The sequence below is a fragment of the Octopus bimaculoides genome, chromosome 20 (assembly GCF_001194135.2).
Source record: "Octopus bimaculoides isolate UCB-OBI-ISO-001 chromosome 20, ASM119413v2, whole genome shotgun sequence".
Lineage (NCBI taxonomy): Eukaryota > Metazoa > Mollusca > Cephalopoda > Octopoda > Octopodidae > Octopus > Octopus bimaculoides.
In genome coordinates this window covers 13676855-13694885 of record NC_069000.1, presented here as the reverse complement: position 1 = coordinate 13694885, position 18031 = coordinate 13676855, and the positions used below count along the sequence as shown (strand labels likewise).

At 35.0% G+C, this 18031-nt stretch overlaps 1 protein-coding gene across 4 annotated transcripts in view; it reads left to right on the top strand.

The window, feature by feature from the left end:
* Positions 1 to 18031, top strand: part of LOC106880848 (metallophosphoesterase 1) — a 67160-nt gene that overhangs the window by 33471 nt on the left and 15658 nt on the right. For all 4 annotated transcript variants that reach the window (XM_014930994.2, XM_014930985.2, XM_052974920.1 and 1 more), the window contains 3 exons: positions 6181 to 6251; positions 8259 to 8400; positions 17049 to 17235. In XM_014930994.2, the coding sequence (XP_014786480.1) occupies positions 6181 to 6251; positions 8259 to 8400; positions 17049 to 17235 (400 nt within the window). The remainder of the gene's footprint in view (positions 1 to 6180; positions 6252 to 8258; positions 8401 to 17048; positions 17236 to 18031) is intronic.

Sequence of the window (18031 nt, the reverse complement as noted above, 5' to 3'; positions counted from 1 at the left end):
TTTTTTTTTTTTTTTTTTTGTAAATAATTAATTACAACAACGTTTTATGTATTTTTCTATATCACTATTAGAATATTTTTATGGAATCAATTAGAATAGTTTTTATTTTTTAATTAAGTGTAATTAGAAACAGCAGTTCGTACTGTTTCTATAGCATTCCTGTAGACAGAAAATACTTATTGTTTTTAAAACCACTTTATCAATGTTGTTTTTCTTTATTGACTATTTGTGAGTAGTTTGGTGCATTGATGTCAAAATTGTGAGAAATAGCAAATTTCATTGGTTATAATTTAATGTATCTGTCTTTCTACATACCCGACACCCACCCATCTATTCATCCACCTATCCAGCAATATACCCATCTAGCCCACCTACATGTCCATGATAAACAGATGAATAGAGAAGATTTTGATGTATGTAGATGAGGTGTTTGTTTGCTGATAGTGTACCAGACTGAGTTATTCGCTGCTGTGATTAGTGTCTTTAATCATCATCATCATCATCGTTTAACGTCCGCTTTCCATGCTAGCATGGGTTGGACGATTTGACTGAGGACTGGTGAAACCGGATGGCAACACCAGGCTCCAATCTAATGTCTCTCTGAATGAGAAATTAGATATAAAGTGTGAAATTCGGATATGTCGCATAAAGAAAGCATGGTATATTATAGGTGCAGGTTTGGCTGTATGGTTAAGAAATTTGTTTCCCAATCACATGGTTTTGGGTTCAGTCCTTCTGCATGGCCTGGCCCTGGGTTGACCAAAGTTTTATGAGTAGATTTGGTAGTCAGAAACTGAAAGAAGCTCGTGTGTGTGTGTGTGTGTGTGTGTGTGAGAGAGAGAGAGAGAGAGTATGTGTATATTTGTGTCTCCTTGTTTTGACATTGTGTAGCAGCTGTAAACGAGTGTCACTGCCATAGAAGCAGTGTCAGCCATTTTGGGTATCCTGTGGAAACATATCTGACCATGGGAAAATATTATCTTGCTTGGAAACAGGTGAGGGTTGACCACAGGAAAGGTACTCAGCTATAAATTCCGTCTGATCCATGCAAGCATGGATAAGTGGACTTTAAAACAATGATGATGACAACTATCTAAAATTACCCTAACAAGGCATCATGATGTTTCAGCAACTGTTTGTGTCTTCATCATGATCTTCACTGTTTAACGTCCACCTTCCATGCTAGTATGGGTGGGACAGTTTCACAAGATCCAGCCAGGCGGAAGCCTGCACCACATTTCTGTCACTGTTTTGGTAGGATTCTTACAACTGGATGCCCTTCCTAACACCAACCACTCAGCAGAGTGGGCTTAATGCTTTCTATGTGGCACAAGCACAGGCAAGGTCAGTTTTGGCAAGGTTTTGATGGCTGGATGCCCTTCTGAACACCAATCACTTTACAGTGTGGACTAGGTGCTTTTAAGTAGCACCTGCTCTTACAGGGTCACCAAAATGCAAAATCTTGCTCTGCCAATATACATGGTAGTATTAGTTGTTATGTAAAACAACATGGGATGGACAAAAAGAAGAACATTTATATAACATCAGAAAATAACTTCTTTCTTTGTGGGATAACGAAAATCACCTTCAGAATTATAATGTTAGAATGCTTTAAAATATCCAGAAGCTTTCTCTGTCATAAAAAGGTGTGCATCTCAATTCATCTAAACAAATCAGTGATTGTATATCGTCATCATAATTATCATCATCATCATCATCATCACCTCCACCGTCATCATCTTTTAATCATGTACAATCCATGTGCATCTTTTTATGATAGAGAATAGTACTTAAGTCAGTCAGTGCTTTAACATTTGTTTCTATAAATGGAATAATAATAAAGAATGAATTTCAAATATACCATATAGAGAAAATATTGAATATTCATCTTAAGATTACTCTTGCTGGATGTCATGGTGTTTCTGTAACTGTTAGTCTCTTCAACTGCAGTTTGTGCAAAGACAGAATTTTATTCTGTCACTCTACATATATATATATATATATACATGTGAAATTAAACAGGGATTATATCATCCCAAACTATTTTGTTCAGTCAGCTGAACCTACAAGTCAGCAGGTTGGAGAATAGCAGCTTGAGTCTAAGTAGTGTTGGTCATCAGTTGTTGTCTGTTATACAGCAGAGGATGGGTGTCTGCATTGAAATTCTCAACAAAGAATTTAGGAATGTATTGAAAATACAAATTTTTTTTTTTTTAAATTTTTAATTCAAGATTAGGTAAGGTTGACAGATGTGGAATTTTTCTGTCAGGCAGAGGTTACAAATCTTTGATCCTAACTATAAGTGGTGGTGGTGGTGGTTGTGGGGGGACATAAGCTTTTAACTGAGAACATTTTGTAAAGAAAGTAAAAGAGTAATTATGGTAGAGTATCTCATCTGACACTTTTGCTTCTGCCTCAGTTCTTCCAGAAAAAAATGTAATATGCACATACAGTTGCGTGTGTGAGCGTGTCTGTAAGCAGTGAAAGAGAACAAATTATACTTGGTAATAATATCATCATACATCTACATATGTGGTTTGGATGTTCTGCTACATACAGAAAGTTTATGTCAATCATTTTAGTCAGAGACTTTCTATTCTTTCCCCTCCGTTATGGATATAATCATTGATAGTCACTCACAAAATAGCTCAGTTACTCTAGCATTTATTTCTGACTAGAAATACATTTTATTTCCAACCAGGCTTGTCATTTTGTATTAACTGGTATGTCATTTTATTCTGCATTGCCTCTCTTACATTATATTTAGCATTTTATTTTCACTATGCTGCATCTTCAATATTGATTTGATTAGCATGGTATTTTTTCTGTGTATAGTTGATTTATAACATACATTGGTAGATTTCAACTCATTGAATATTTAATCCTCAACAATGATAAATCCAGATTAAATTATTTCATATTAATGATACTGACATTGTCCTTGAAACAAATCTATTGTTTTACATGAAATAATTACTAATAGAAAAAAAATAATACATACATATGTTTTAGAAATTGTCCATGGAAATCTATTCTTGATATGGTCTTTGTCTCTCTTTCTTCTCTGTGTGTGTGTGTTTGCATGTGAATATGGATTAGATAATAGAAATGCGAGAGTCTGCTGTAGAGTGTCTTTACATGCATTTTTAATTCTATAGTATCTCACCCATGAGGTAGTGAGGTTCACTCCAGATTCAATCCAGCTACTTTATCCCAAATATTCACTGAAAGTACTCTTCCATCGAAACTCCCATAACTAGCATACAGTATCCATCTGCATGTATTACATTTGATGCCAAGAAATACACACACACACACACACACACAGTTGTGAAGCTAATAGGCAAGAAGACTGGTCGAATGGTCCGGACACAGTACTCTGATTTTCTCAGTCTACTTTCTTATTTCTTTATTGCCCACAAGGGGCTAAACATAGAGGGGACAAACAAGGACAGACAAAGGGATTAAGTCGATTACATCGACCCCAGTTCGTAACTGGTACTTAATTTATCGACCCCGAAAGGATGAAAGGCAAAGTCGACCTCGGCGGAATTTGAACTCAGAACGTAACGGCAGACGAAATACCGCTAAGCATTTCGCCCGGCATGCTAACGTTTCTGCCAGCTCACCGCCTCTCAGTCTACTTTCTTGTCATACAGGTTCACACTTCACAGCTGTGTTCTTAGGAAGCACATTCATAAAAATCACTATAATCAACTATAAAAGCAGTTGAACCAACAATGTATTAATATTTCTGAAAATGACAATTCCATTTGTCGTAGCAGAGCAAAACGGATATTTGGAAAGTCATGAAAGAGTTTTGAAAATTCCTAGGAGTGTTAACTGTTTCTGTTAGATATGATTCATCACCAGTAAGCACCATTTACTTAAACGGTGACTGAACTGTCATTGAGTCATTGCCTACAGCTCAACTCTTAGCATTAGTAATTCTAATGAACGGAAAATATTTTACTGGTGTCAAACAATTGATGGAGGAGGATTCCATCATATCCTATCCCATCCCATCCAAAGTAGGCTATCAATTATATTTGTCATTGTTACTGTTGTCTGGGAAAATCTTGTGATCATAAAGTAAGGTTGTTGATCAGTGGAGATGCAATTACTTAATCGTGAAGTTATTGAAAACAGAATTACATACAATTTGGGTTACCGTGACATGATAATTATGTATGAAGAGTAGCAGTTACTGCAATAGCATTTCACCTGATCAGTGGAAGATGCTTGTTATTTGGAAGAAAAATGTGTATATACTACAGTGCATATGTGCACACGCATGCATTGTGTGCATGCACACATACGTAAATGAAATACTTCAGATTCAAATTATAAAATGGCTTTACAGAGAAAAATATTTCGTTTATTTGAAGTTTTATATTGAAATATATTTACTGTATCGTTTCTTCAATATAATCTGTAATGTGAGATAGAGAAGTGTCATAAATGTTAGGATACTGAAATAAATGTACTTGACTTCCATTTTCTATGTTGTCAGCTCAAACTCTTTTGATGTTGACTCTGATTTTCTTTCTGTTAGGGCTCATAAAATGTGTAGCAAACTTGAACTGGAATGGATCCAGTTGATACCCTCATCTCCTTCAAGTTTCTTATGTCAAAGAAAGAAATCAATATAATGAAAGCATTTAAAATCACTGACTTTGTTTCTATGTACAAATATTCATAGGCTATCTTATGCAGAGCCATTGCAACAGTCTCCTCTTCCTTAATGCAAAACTCTCACATAATACAACATAGAAATCAATCTGAAGATTTAGTAAATTTTCCTTGCTCTCATGTCCAAGTGCATTTTACAGATTATTTGATTGTATGTTTTCTTAAGATTATAATCTTTTAATGAAACTCTTTATCTTTTTACATTGAGTCTATACACTATTGCAATCTGTATAGTTTGTCCTGTGGCAACTGCAAGAGTCTCATTACAGTACTGGATTCTATATCCAGACTTGCTCAAAATATTGCTGCTATTAACAGATGTCTGAAAAATACAGACATTGTTATCTGTTTCTGCTTATATGAATAGGTTTCTTTACAAGTGTCACATTGACACCAGCTGGTTCTTTACATTCAATACTTTTTTAATTCTCAGCATGCTTATTTCCCACGTTTGTTTATTTTTTTTGTTTCCATTCTTCGTTCTTAGTTTTATTCCCCCCACCCCACACACACACTTTTTCCATGATAATGTTATTGCTGAGTTAAAATGAATACAGTTTTTTTTATATTTTTATTTTACTTTTTTTTTTATGGGTGGGATCTATCTGTGTGTGTGTATTCATTAGAAATAATAACTTTCTGTTTGAATTTTTTTTTTTGTTGATGTGATCAGCCGAAAACATCCACAGTTGTTACATAAAGCGAATCCTTATTACATGCATTTTATGTATGATGTTGCTAGAATATATTTCTTTTTAACATGATTCTTTATTTCTCCCCACAAAATGTTGCGTTTATATTATAATAATATGTAACGAGTGGAATGATTTTCGAAACCGAAAGACAGTTGAAAGCCTTTGCATAATGATCAGCATTATGCTGTTTTTCTTCTCATTTTTTTTATCAATCTATATATATAAAACAAAAATGAATATCAAAATTAATATTGAAAGCTTATTGCAAAGTGTTATTAATAACCAAAATGTCAAAATTACCTCCCACTAGGGTTCTGTTCATGGCCATAGAATAAATAATTCGCTTCTGGTTAGTTACTGATCTTATAGAATGCATATATAACTTACATTACGATATTGCTCAAATGTCTGCTGCTGGTGCTACACATGCATGAAGCTCTTAATCCATACCCAAAACTATGCCCTCTGATCGATTGGCAAATATTTACTCACTGCTTCTCTTTGCTTCTTTCACTCTGCTAGATACTGCTTTCTCTGAACTAGCAAGCTGTTTAGTACTTCCACCCAATGAGTTTGCTTCCAAACCACATGGTTCCGGGTTCAGTCCCACTTTGTGGAACCTTAGGCAAGTGCCCTCTACTATAGTCTTGGGTCAACCAAAGCCTTATGAGTGGATTTGGTAGATGGAAACTGGAATAAAATTGTCTGTGTTCAATGTTATTTAACTAATGTAAAATATTGCTTTTTGATGTTTCTATTGAGTCTGATTCAAAGTTTTCTTTTTCTTTTTTAGAGAATGGCAAATGCAGAGATCCTTTCAAACCAGCTTGTCCATCCATAGTCCAGATGTAGTTTTTGTTTTAGGTAACTAATGTTTTATTCTTCAAGTTCTGAAATTACATATTTTTCTCTTTTTACAAAGAAAATGTATGACATGTTTGGAAGGACCATGTGCAATTCTCATGGAACCTTATCTTTAGAATATATAGAATATATAGGTGCAGGCATGGCTATGTGGTAAGAAGTTAGCTTCTCAACCACATGGTTCCAGGTTCAGTCTCACTGCATGACACCTTGGGCGAGTGCCTTCAACTGTAGCCTCAGTCTAACCAAAGCCTTGTGAGTGAATTTGGTAGACAGAAACTAAAAGAATGTGTTTACTTACCAATAACCTATAAGTTTGGCAAAAGAGGCTGATAGAATAAGTACCAGGCTTTATACAAAAAATAAGAACTGGGATAGATTTATTTGATTGAAAAGCAAAAAAAAAAAAAAGAAGAATTCTTCAAGGTGGTACCCCAGCATGACCGCAGTCTAAAAGATTAGATAATGATTAAAAAGACTATCAAGAATTTAGCAAATGGTTTAAAGAGCATTGGAAAAATTACATACAAAAGAAATTCTTCTTCTGTAATCTTCCAATATATGTATTAGATAAACATAATGGATTGAATGGTAGTCTTACTCTGGGTATTAAGTCAATACATCTGAAGACTGCTCTGCTTCAACAGGTAACTGAATCAATTGTCTGAGTAGGACAGCTTAAATGCTCTTTGCTCAAAATACACAGATGCTGATACACACACACACACACACCAATAATATACTGCTGGTCTATTTTTATTTCCTTTTCCTTATATATTCTAAATTTATTATCTTTAACTATTTTATATTACAATTATATATAATTTAATATTAGTTTCAAATTTTGGCTCAATGCCAGCAATTTCAGGGAAGGGGTAAATTAATTACATTGACCAGTGATCAACTGATACTTAGTTTATCGACCCCCAAAAGATTGAAAGGCAAAGTCAACCTCAGCGGAATTTGAACTCAGAACATAATGACAAATAAAATGCTGCTAAGTGTTTTGCCTGTTCACTGCAATATATACATAAAATTTAATATTTCAATTATATGTAAATTAGCTTTTTCTACTTTGGGCACAAGGCTTGAAGTTTTGCGGGAGGAAGTAAGTCATTTCCATCAACCCCAGCCTAGTAAAGACCCTCCATTGGTCATGAATGACCATAGGATAGTACCTAGAAAGTTCCCCTCCAATGCTCAGGTCTGGGCAAGGTTGTTTATGGAAAACCATAACCACTCTAGTACTGGTTTGTATTTCATCGACCCCAAAAGAATGAAAGTCAGTAAACCTTTGTGGAATTTGAACTCAGAATATATAGATGAATGAAATGCCACTAAACATTTTGTCTGGCATGCTAACAATTCTGTGAGCTCACGGCCTTACAATTATATATAATTTTATATTACAATTCTTTGCAAGATTACTATTATATGTATGATATGATATTAGAATATCATATATGATATAAGGCTGCAATTATGTATAGTATAATATTAAAATTATATGCAAGATAACTATTATATATGATATGATGTTACAGTTATATATGATATTTATACTATATGCAAGATAACATATATGATATAATGTTACAATTATGTATAATATAATATTACAATTATATGCAAGATAACTATCACATATAGTATAAAACCATCATGTTTCTTCTGTTGTACATCAATCATTATGACTAATGATGGATGCATCACATATCCTGTTAATAGTGTTTTTGTTACAGTATCTCATCATTATGTCTTTCAAAACTAATGATTCCTGGAGTTCTTTCTCCTCACACAATACAGTGACCATTGGGGCTGACACTAAAAAAGATTCCTTGAGATTATCAACCATAGTCTCTAACAATTGAGCCACGCATCTTCATTAGGTGCATGTCCAAGTGGTTAGACTGTTTTCTACAAAAAGTAGTATGATGACTGTTTAGATTAGATACGTGGAATATAGTTGTGATGGAACTAAAACACTATATTTTCTTTTTTTAATAGGAGATTTATTTGACGAAGGCAAATGGAGTTCTGATAAGGAATTCCAGTATCATGTCGATCGTTTTAAAAAGATGTTTCATCATTCCAAAGATATATCATTCTATGCTGTTGTTGGCAATCATGATATAGGTTTTCATTATGAGTAAGTATACTTTTTGAAATTATTTTCATTTTTCTTTTTTTTTTTCTTCCTCTTCTTGGGAAGGAGGTTTTGAATGTTTCAATATAAAGTTAAAATATCTTCTTTTTCTTTTCGTATCATCATATTTGATGCTGACCTGCTTGTGACTGCCTTTCATGTCTCTATATAATAATAATAATAGCTGATATAAATGTAACTGCTGGTTGCTTTTCACTAGTCATGCTTTGCATGGAATAGAGAGTAGGCAAAAGCAAGTATGAAATAGACAGACAGACAGACAGGCAGACAGACAGACAGACAGACAGACAGACAGACAGATAGATAGAGAAAGAGAGAGTTAACATAAGAGGTGTAGGCAGACTCATTTGAAAAATTATCGTTTGCATTTTTTTTTTTTTTCCTGGCTCTTTTACATTCTGAGTTCAAATCCTGCCAAGGTTAATTTTTTTGCCTTTCATCCTTCCAGGGTCAATAACATAAAATACCGGTCAAGTACTGGGATTGATCTAATTGACTACCAATCTCCATCTCAAAAATTGCTTGCTCTGTTCTTAAATCAGAAACCATTACTAAGTTCTCCGCTTTTTACGTCTCAGCTGTAGATAGGATAACATTATTCAAAGTCAGACCATTATTTGATTAAATGATTAGAAATGTTATTCCTAGTTGTAGTAGTAACCATTGTAGAATTTCTTGCAAAACCATTCCTACAACCTGTGATTGCTACAGAGATATCAGTGCAAACTTTCTAAACACCCTGTCTATAGATTATACTTCAATCTAATTATGTTGTGACAGCTTTATGTGTACAAAGAGACTATTGGCTTCTTTTTCATTAATTTAGCTATTACTTAAGAGTAACCTGTCTCTCTTTACCCCAATTCATCAAGTTTTTCTGAACTTGGTTGTTTCATACAATATTTTATTTTACTTTATTTTATTTTATTTTTTTTTTGCGGAGATAAACAAGAACAATTTAATTAATAGCAAATGAAGCGTTGTTTAGAGTTGTTATTAGAAGAAGATATCCTGTTATCTGAAGTAACATCTGAAAAAAGTTGGATATTGATATACCATATAGTAAATGTTGATTATAAAACATAGATTTCCATTTGACTCTACCATCATGTCTCTAGTGTTTCATACTCTATAGCATTATTTCAAATAGTCAGTTACACCATGGTACAAAAGATCCTAAAATAGGAAATGTTAGATGTGGAAACATAAATTGTAGACTAGTTAAAATTGAAGAAAATTGAAATGTTATTAGTTGTAATATATGTGGTCATTTGTTAGTTAGGCATCTGTTGGTCTTGAGAGAGCATGTATCTGTACCTGGAAAATTTGGGTCAGCTGCCAATGGTAATGCAACAATGGACACTTGTATCACACACATACTATGGGCTGCACAACAAGGAAAATTTATTTACACTTATTTTGATTTTAATATTGAAAGTTAGAGAATACGTTAGATCATACACATGTACTGCAATATTTGGCTATGTTTGGGGAAAATTCAGCAGCAGTTGAAGAGAAAAGGTCAACTGTCAGTTTGCAATTGCTATGCTTGTCATGTACCTCTGGCTTAAAAAGCATTTGGCAAATACAAGAAATCATCATCATCATTATCATTTAGCATCCACATTCCATACTGGCATGGGTTGGATCGTTTGACAGGATCTGATGAGTCCAAGAACTGCATCAGGTTCCAGTGTCTGCTTTGGCGTGGTTTCTACAGTTGGATGCCCTTCCTAATGCCAACCACTTTACAGAGTGTGGTGGAGGCATTTTCATGGCGCTACATGGGTACTTTTATGTGGTGTCACATAGGCATTTATTTTTCTGCCACGGGCACCATGCAGCTTGCAAGACTATGAAGCTTAAGGGGGTATGGCTGAGCACCTTTAAGCCCATAAATAAGATGGTAAAGTATGAAAAAAGTGAGGGAGAGAATCAAGCAGATTCTTGTGATAGAAGAGTTACATGGCTTCTCACATTTAGAAGAAGGGGTAACCATGTGCTGTAGGAGATACAAAAAAGGTAAATATAAATATCAATGGCAAGGTGTCCAGGTGGCTCTTCAAGATACGAGGTGAGTTGAAGTGAGTCCAGTAATTCTCAGTATTGTGAAGCCAATAAATTTTAGCTTCATATTTTATGAACTGCACGAAGTAAACAGCTTTGTTAGGAACTTGGTGTTGCTGAAGAGTGAGGCAGAAATTTTGACTGCCATCTGTATCAGTGAAAATGTTAATGTATGTAAGTTTTGTAATTCTCAAAAGAACGTGTCCTTCTTGGTATAATGGAAGGCAGCCTTGTCTGCAATAAAATCAATATTTTGATAGAATAAGCTTGATAATTGGGTACATTGATTCATTGAAAGCTGTTTTGTTGCATATCGACAAGTTTCCATCCATTTTATTTCATTGCTGATTTGAAAAGAAAAAAAAATTAAATTGTCTAAAATATGTGGAACATCTAAGGTAGCTTTCTGAAGACCTCAGATTTGTTTTATCTTGAGTGGACTGTGTTTCAGCTTGATCAAATATTGCTATCCTGTCTGTGATAGTAGGGACAATACTTCTTACTACTGGATACAGAGATGCATTAAAATCTGAAGCAAAGAATATTTAGTATTCTCTGTTTACTGAAACAAAGATTATATTCATAACCCTTTAGCATTTCAGATTACTCTCTGAAGCTTAATGCTTATTAATTCAAATGGTTTTCAATTAATCATGCATTATCTTGTATATTTGAGATTTTGATAATGTGATTGTTTATTTTTAGAATGACATTTTAGGTAGGCATGAAAGGCAGCATCTGGTTGGTTTGAATATCAAACAGGTAGAGTATTTGGGTCTGATATGGCTGCTTTAGGCCATAGTTAAACCATGGACAATTTCAAATTACAATTTTGGTAAATTCCATATACTAAACGGTAAAAGCCAATGAATGCACATTTATTTATCTACAAACTACAAGCTTCTTTGCATTCTCTGTCATCATTGTCAAAAGTTCACTTTTTCATGTTTGCATGGGTTGGACGGAATTAGTTGAAATAAATTTTCTACTACTGGATGCCCTCCCTGTTGCCAACCTTCACCTGTTTCCAAGTAAAGTAATATTCTTTATGACTAGATGTGTTTGACAGGATCTGGTGAGCTGCAGGGCTGTGTGAAGCTCCTGTGTCAGCCTTGATATGGTTTCCGCAGCTAGATGCCTTTCCTAATGCCAACCACTTTACAGTGTGTGCTTGGTGCTTCTGGCATTAGTGAGGTTACCAAGTAATTTGCATGACAGGAAAAGAAAAAAAGAAATAAACCTCAACTAAGTATGTGTGTGTGTGGTGGAGGTAGGTATTTGAGAGTGGTGGGATGGCTTTATGCCAGGTGTTGAAGTTTGATAGAGTGATGAGTGCAGGTGTTTTGCTATTGAAAAAAATATACGGCTACCCTGCATTTTATGAAGGTGTGTGAGAGTAGTTGGGAAAAAAGATAAGATGGTAATGGTGGGGAACCAGAGCAAACCCTCAAGGTACAAGAAAGTGAGCATATGTGAAATAGAAATTTTTCAATTGTTTTATAGAAACTCTTATGAAATATTGAATAATTTAAGTTTACTGATTTCAATAATGTCTGATTTTTGTGTATTATGTAAAAGTTTTTTTTTTTTTTTTTTTTTTTCACACTATCTGGCAAGGTGAGTACTTGAAATGGGCGCCATTTTAACAAAACCTCTTATGGAGAATCCAATGTAAAATGATTGAACTTCAATTTTATATAATAAGTTGAAGGTCATAATTAATGTAGAATAACAGGTTCTGAACTTGTAGAACAACTTTCATGATGGGTAGTGGTGGGAAGCAAGTGAAAGAAATAAAATTGATTAATCTTTATTTCAGAAAATACACAACACAACTTGGAATTAACTAATAGCATCGAAAGATGAGCTCATTGGTTTTAAACTATTTTCTGTCTATTTAATTCCTATTTTACTCTACTGGACCTCCATAGCCATCCACTAGATATTTTTTAAAAATCTAGTATATTTTTATAATTAAATATTATTAGGAAATGTATAAAAAAATATTAAAATATTTTGTGTATTGTCATAAATTTTTTTACAACAAAATCTTATATGGACTCCCCACCACTGGGCCATATGGACCCTGGTTGAAAACCACTGGATTATTTTTTTCTTAAGAATTATGCATAAGGTGGACCTTTTTTCAATAGAATAGTTTATCACATTGACAATACATGTGAGAAATGCAATCAAATGAAATGACATCTTCCACATTCTCAAGAAAGTGATTGAAAGGCAAAGATAAGAAACGAACATCCAGGCCCATATTACAACCTAAGACATAATTAATTTCAAAGCATATTTTTTCACCAGTCAGTAAAAATTTTGAATTTTTGTGTTTCCAAATGTTTTCCCCAACATTCCTACAACTATTGTCATTGTGGGGTGAAATTTCAGCATGTAGTAATAACTTTCATCTGAGAACCTATAAAAACACTTATTTTTATTTTCTTGTAGCGGATTGTGGTTATCTTTAACAAATGTATATGAAGAGATCATGTTTTATGTTTGATTATTCCATTTTTGCATGGGTTGAATAAGTTTTCTTCAGTATTGCATCTTGCCAATTAACACAGCCCTTTGTTATCTCCTTTGCAAAGTTCAGCCTTATGAGATAAGCTTTCCCTATGTCTCATGTCTTCCTTGGTTTTTCCTCTCTCACAGGTCCTTTCCACATGGATGGCTCTTTATTCAATTGTCATATTTCATGCACAAGGGGGTGCTGAAGAGTTCCTGACTTTGGGTTTAAAAAAATACAGGAGGATCAGTTAATTATAATTTTATTCAATATATTCCCCTCTTAGATTCACACACTTACTGCAGCAATCCTTCAGTTTTACTAAGCCCTGTCAAAGAACTTGGAAGGTTGAGCCTCTGACCAGGCCTTTCATGATACCCTGAAAACCAGAGACTTTTCAGCACTCCCTCATATATCACATGTCTATACCAGCTCACTCTTCCCTTTCACATACACAGTTTTGATTCCCCTTAGACCTAGTTTTTCTGTTAGTTTATTTGCATGCTATTGTTCATGCACACCAATGCTATGCATACGACTGAGCATGCTTGCCTCGTTTCCCTTCAGCTATCATACATCTGCATTCAGTGCCCATGTTTCGTGTCACACTTCATAAAGAAACATCATTCAATTTGCCCCTCGTTCAGTGAGGGAATCAGAACCCCGAACTTCTTCCTCTCTGTTCTTACTCTTATCTTCTTGGAATACCTATCCCCACTACTAACTAAGTTACCTAGGTAACAGAACTTATCAACTACTTCTAGGAAGCCTTGTGAGCATTTGAAAGAATTTCATTTATGGTTACTTTTATTACTAACTGTTCCTCCTATTTATCTGCTACATATGAAGCCCTTCTCTGGCAGCCTGTCTGCGATCTCATTGCATGCTTTGTGCTCATAGTTTACTTGGGTTTCATAGTATTGAGTTCCTACTAATACCTTTTTCTGCATATTGAGCATGGCCATCTTGCTGTTAGCAGTATGATCACGTCTTCTTTCCTGTTAACAAAGGCTTTTGTCTTGACTAGTTTTACTTTAAAGTCTCTCGATTCTCGGCCTTGCCTCTACATTTTGAATTTCTTCTCTTAATTCTTCAACAGATTCAGCTATGAGAACTGGGTCATCAGCACAAAGAAGTTCTCACTCAAGGGCATCCAGTCTTTTAAGCTCTTCTTTTATTGCCTGCAGAATTGTAATAAAACAGGAGAAGGCTGAGAAGCAATCACTGACGGACACCTACTTTATTCAATACTTTGACATAATGTTTCATCAAGCCTAATTTGAGATGCAAGTTGGGTAGGAGCTTTTTCTGTAGTTATAGTTGTTCATGTTAAAATGTTCTTCAGCCCAGGAGTAGGTTCTTTTGAGAGGCTAATTTTTTCCCTCTGTCAACGAATGCTGTTCACATTCTCTGTTGTGTCATTCACTTGTGACATGCTTTTTTTTTTTTTTACCAGTTTTCTAGAAGACTTGAGGCTTTCATAGATTTCTTTGAATTGAACTGACTAAGATGCTAATATCAATGCTTATTCATTGCTAGTTTGAAGTAATAATTTTGTAAGACTAAGTTCCACTGTGCAGTACCTTTATTATGCTTCTAAATTGTTCTCTTGCACTATAGCACCCTCCTCTCAAGTTCTTAGGTTTCCTTGAGCAAAATCAAATTTCTAAGTCCTTCAGTCTGGCTTATGTTAATGGCTTAGCTGCTCAGTTAAGTTCTTCCAGTTCATAAACAGCTTTATTCTCTCCGTTTGAAGTGCAAGGTAGTATCAAAACGTTCCTGGACTTGTTCTGTAGCTTGCCAACGTTTGGCAGCACACAGTTGCATGTACAGTGAGAGCTAGCAGTGACCTTCATGAGGCAGTGTGCTAAGTGGCATTGTTGTGTTTACTTCGCAAGTTGTGAAATTTGTGTTTTTCTGACCATGTGTATGTTGTAGTCAGTGATTTTTGTCATGGACAGGAAGTTGGAAGTAAAAGCTAACGTAAAATTTTGTGTTAAACTTGGGAAGTCTGTTACAGAGACATTGAGCATGCTCCGGCAAGCTTAAGGTAATGAAGTAATGGGTTGTAAACAATGTTTTGAGTGGCATAGATGTTTCAAAAGTGGAAGAATGTTCCTGGAAGATGATGAGCGATCTGGAAGACCTACCATGAGCATCACCCCTAGAAATGTGGTATTGTGCATCGAGAATTTGTCCCCCAGGGCCAGACCATCAATTTGAAGCATTTGAGTTGGGACATTTGGCGAAAACAACTGGATCTGTGGAGTGTGAAGAATTGAGTTCTTCACAATGACAATGCATCCTATCACTAAGCTCTCCTTGTGAGATTCTCACCAAAAACAACATGGTATCATTTCCACACCTGATCAATTTGCCAGATTTAGCACCTGCAGACTTGCATCTCTTCCCCAAAATGAAAATGCAGTTCAAAGGTTGCTGTTTTAACAATGTTGTCGAGATCCAAAGTGAACTGCAGAAGGTTCTCAACTTGCTCACAAAAAACGACTTCTAGGTTGGATTCCAAAAGTGGCAGGGACGCTGGGACTGGTGTATTGTTGCGCAAGGTGACTACTTCGAAGGAGAGGTTGTTAAAACTTAGGTAAATAAGTTATTTTTTATTAAACATAACCAATCCTGGAACTTTTTAGATACCACCTCATGTAATGATCTAGATTGTTATGTGGTTGAGAAGCAGGGATGTTTAGATTATAGGGAATTAGTTTGATAGTAAAAAGAAAGATTTGGGTACTGAAGAATTCTTTTTTTGACATTGAAACTTGGAACATTGCAGGAGAAGTAGGGATTTTTGACATTATTTCTAGGCTCACACTACACCATAGTATTGTAAGAGCTAAGTTTTCTTTTACTATAACTTCAATTTCTCAATACTGTAATGCATATATGATGAATCTTGTCTGGAGTCTAGCTTATGTCTTGATTGGATAATTTCATTTTGAAGTAAGCATGATATGCTCTTTGCTTTTTAGCTACAAAGCTTTTGACCTGGGTAGCAAATTATGTCTGGACTATTGATGTGGCCTCTAAAAGACGTTATTGAAACTGTATATAGTGATCATATGATTTATATCTGAAAGTGTCTAGAATATAAAAACATAAATCATATTATCTGATGGTGTGCCAACAACTTTTATGTGTGTGTGTGTGTGTTTATATTCTGTGTGTTTATGTCCTGTAACTTTGTTGATAAAATAAGTACCAAGTTTGAAATAAATACTTGTGTTGATTTGTGATAAACTAAAAACCGTTGAAGGCAGTACCTCAATAAAGCGTCGGTCGGATGATTGAAACTAATAGAAATATGTTTGTTTGAATTTATTGAAAATTTTTTATTGGTGATGGCTTAAACAGCAGACTACCAGCCTATATGATTTCAAATATTTAACTTATTGCTTCTGTCTGGGAGTCCTGTGTAGGTGGCACGTAAAATACACCATTTTGAGCGTGGCCGTTGCCAGTACCGCCTGACTGGCCTTCGTGCCAGTGGCACGTAAAAGCACCCACTACACTCTTGGAGTGGTTGGCGTTAGGAAGGGCATCCAGCTATGGAAACTCTGCCAAATCAGAATGGAGCCTGGTGTAGCCATTTGGCTTCACCAGTCCTCAGTCAAATCGTCCAACCCATGCTAGCATGGAAAGCAGATGTTAAACAATGATGATGATGATGATGATGGCAATGAGCTAACAAGGGGTAAATTAATTGACTTTATCAATCCATTATAAAAATTAACTGCGTCAAAAGATAACACTATATTATTACATGTGCCAGTACACTTTTACTTGTAAATAGGCTAGTATCATCTTTAACTCAATGTATTTCTTATTTTACATATTCACTTGCCAACAAAATATTTTAACTATAATTTTATTGATAACAATATTCTCTACTTAGTATCAAAGAAGTTTTTATGAACCTGTGTCTGTCAATAAGTTGTATATAAATATTTGTCAAAATTGCTACCCTTTTTGTATTTGGATGCCTTATATTACTGACAGCTTAAAACTTTGTGTTTACTTTCAGTGTAACTATTGAAAAACATGAACGGTTTCAAAAGGCTTTTGATGCTCCATCAGTGAAAGTTTTACGTATTCGTGATTCAGTTTTTGTACTTCTTAACTCAATGGCTATGCAAAATGATGGCTGTACACTCTGCTCTGATGCACTGCGGAAAATTTATAAAGTCTCGCAAACATTAAAGTGTTGGCAGGTGAGCTAAAAAGATTGTTTTTGTGAATATTCTAAAGACATTTTAAATATAAAATTTTAAAAATTATTTTGGGTGGATTATATATAATTCCTTTGTTGTTGTAATGAATTTTCAGTTAGTACAATCACTGTAGAACTTCTTATTAAAAGGTCTTTGAAATCATGAATTTATGAGATTGAGAAAATTCTAAAGATTGGCTGTGTGGTTAAGAAGCTTACTTCCCAACTATGTGGTCTTGGGTTCAATCCTGCTGCATAGCACTTGGGTAAGTGTCTTCTACTGCAGCCCAAGGCCAATCATTGTCTTGTGAGTGGATTTGGTAGACAGAAACTTTTTGTATCTATTTCCTTGACTTATCTCTGATTTACTGCAAGAGAACCCTGTCCTGAGATTTGGTGGTGGTGGGCAGGTTACATCTTAATTTCCTTGCAAAATTTAGTGGTAAAGATTCTTTCATAAATAGCTGTATTGTTTCAAAACAGATAAACATTGATCTACACACACACACACACATATACACACATGCCGTGCTTGAGAAGACCTGTCATGCCAAGTGAGATTGTAGTCATGGCCAATACCGGTGTTACATAACTGACACTTGTACTCGTGGCACGTAAAAAGCGCCCACTACAGTCTTGGAGTGATTGGCATTAGGAAGAGCATCCAGCTGTAGAAGCCATGCCAAATCAGATTGGAACCTGGAGCAGCTCCCCTCCCCAGCTTACCTGTTTACAGTCAAACCATTCAACCCATGCCAGCATGGAAAACAGACGTTAAATGATGATGATGATGTGTG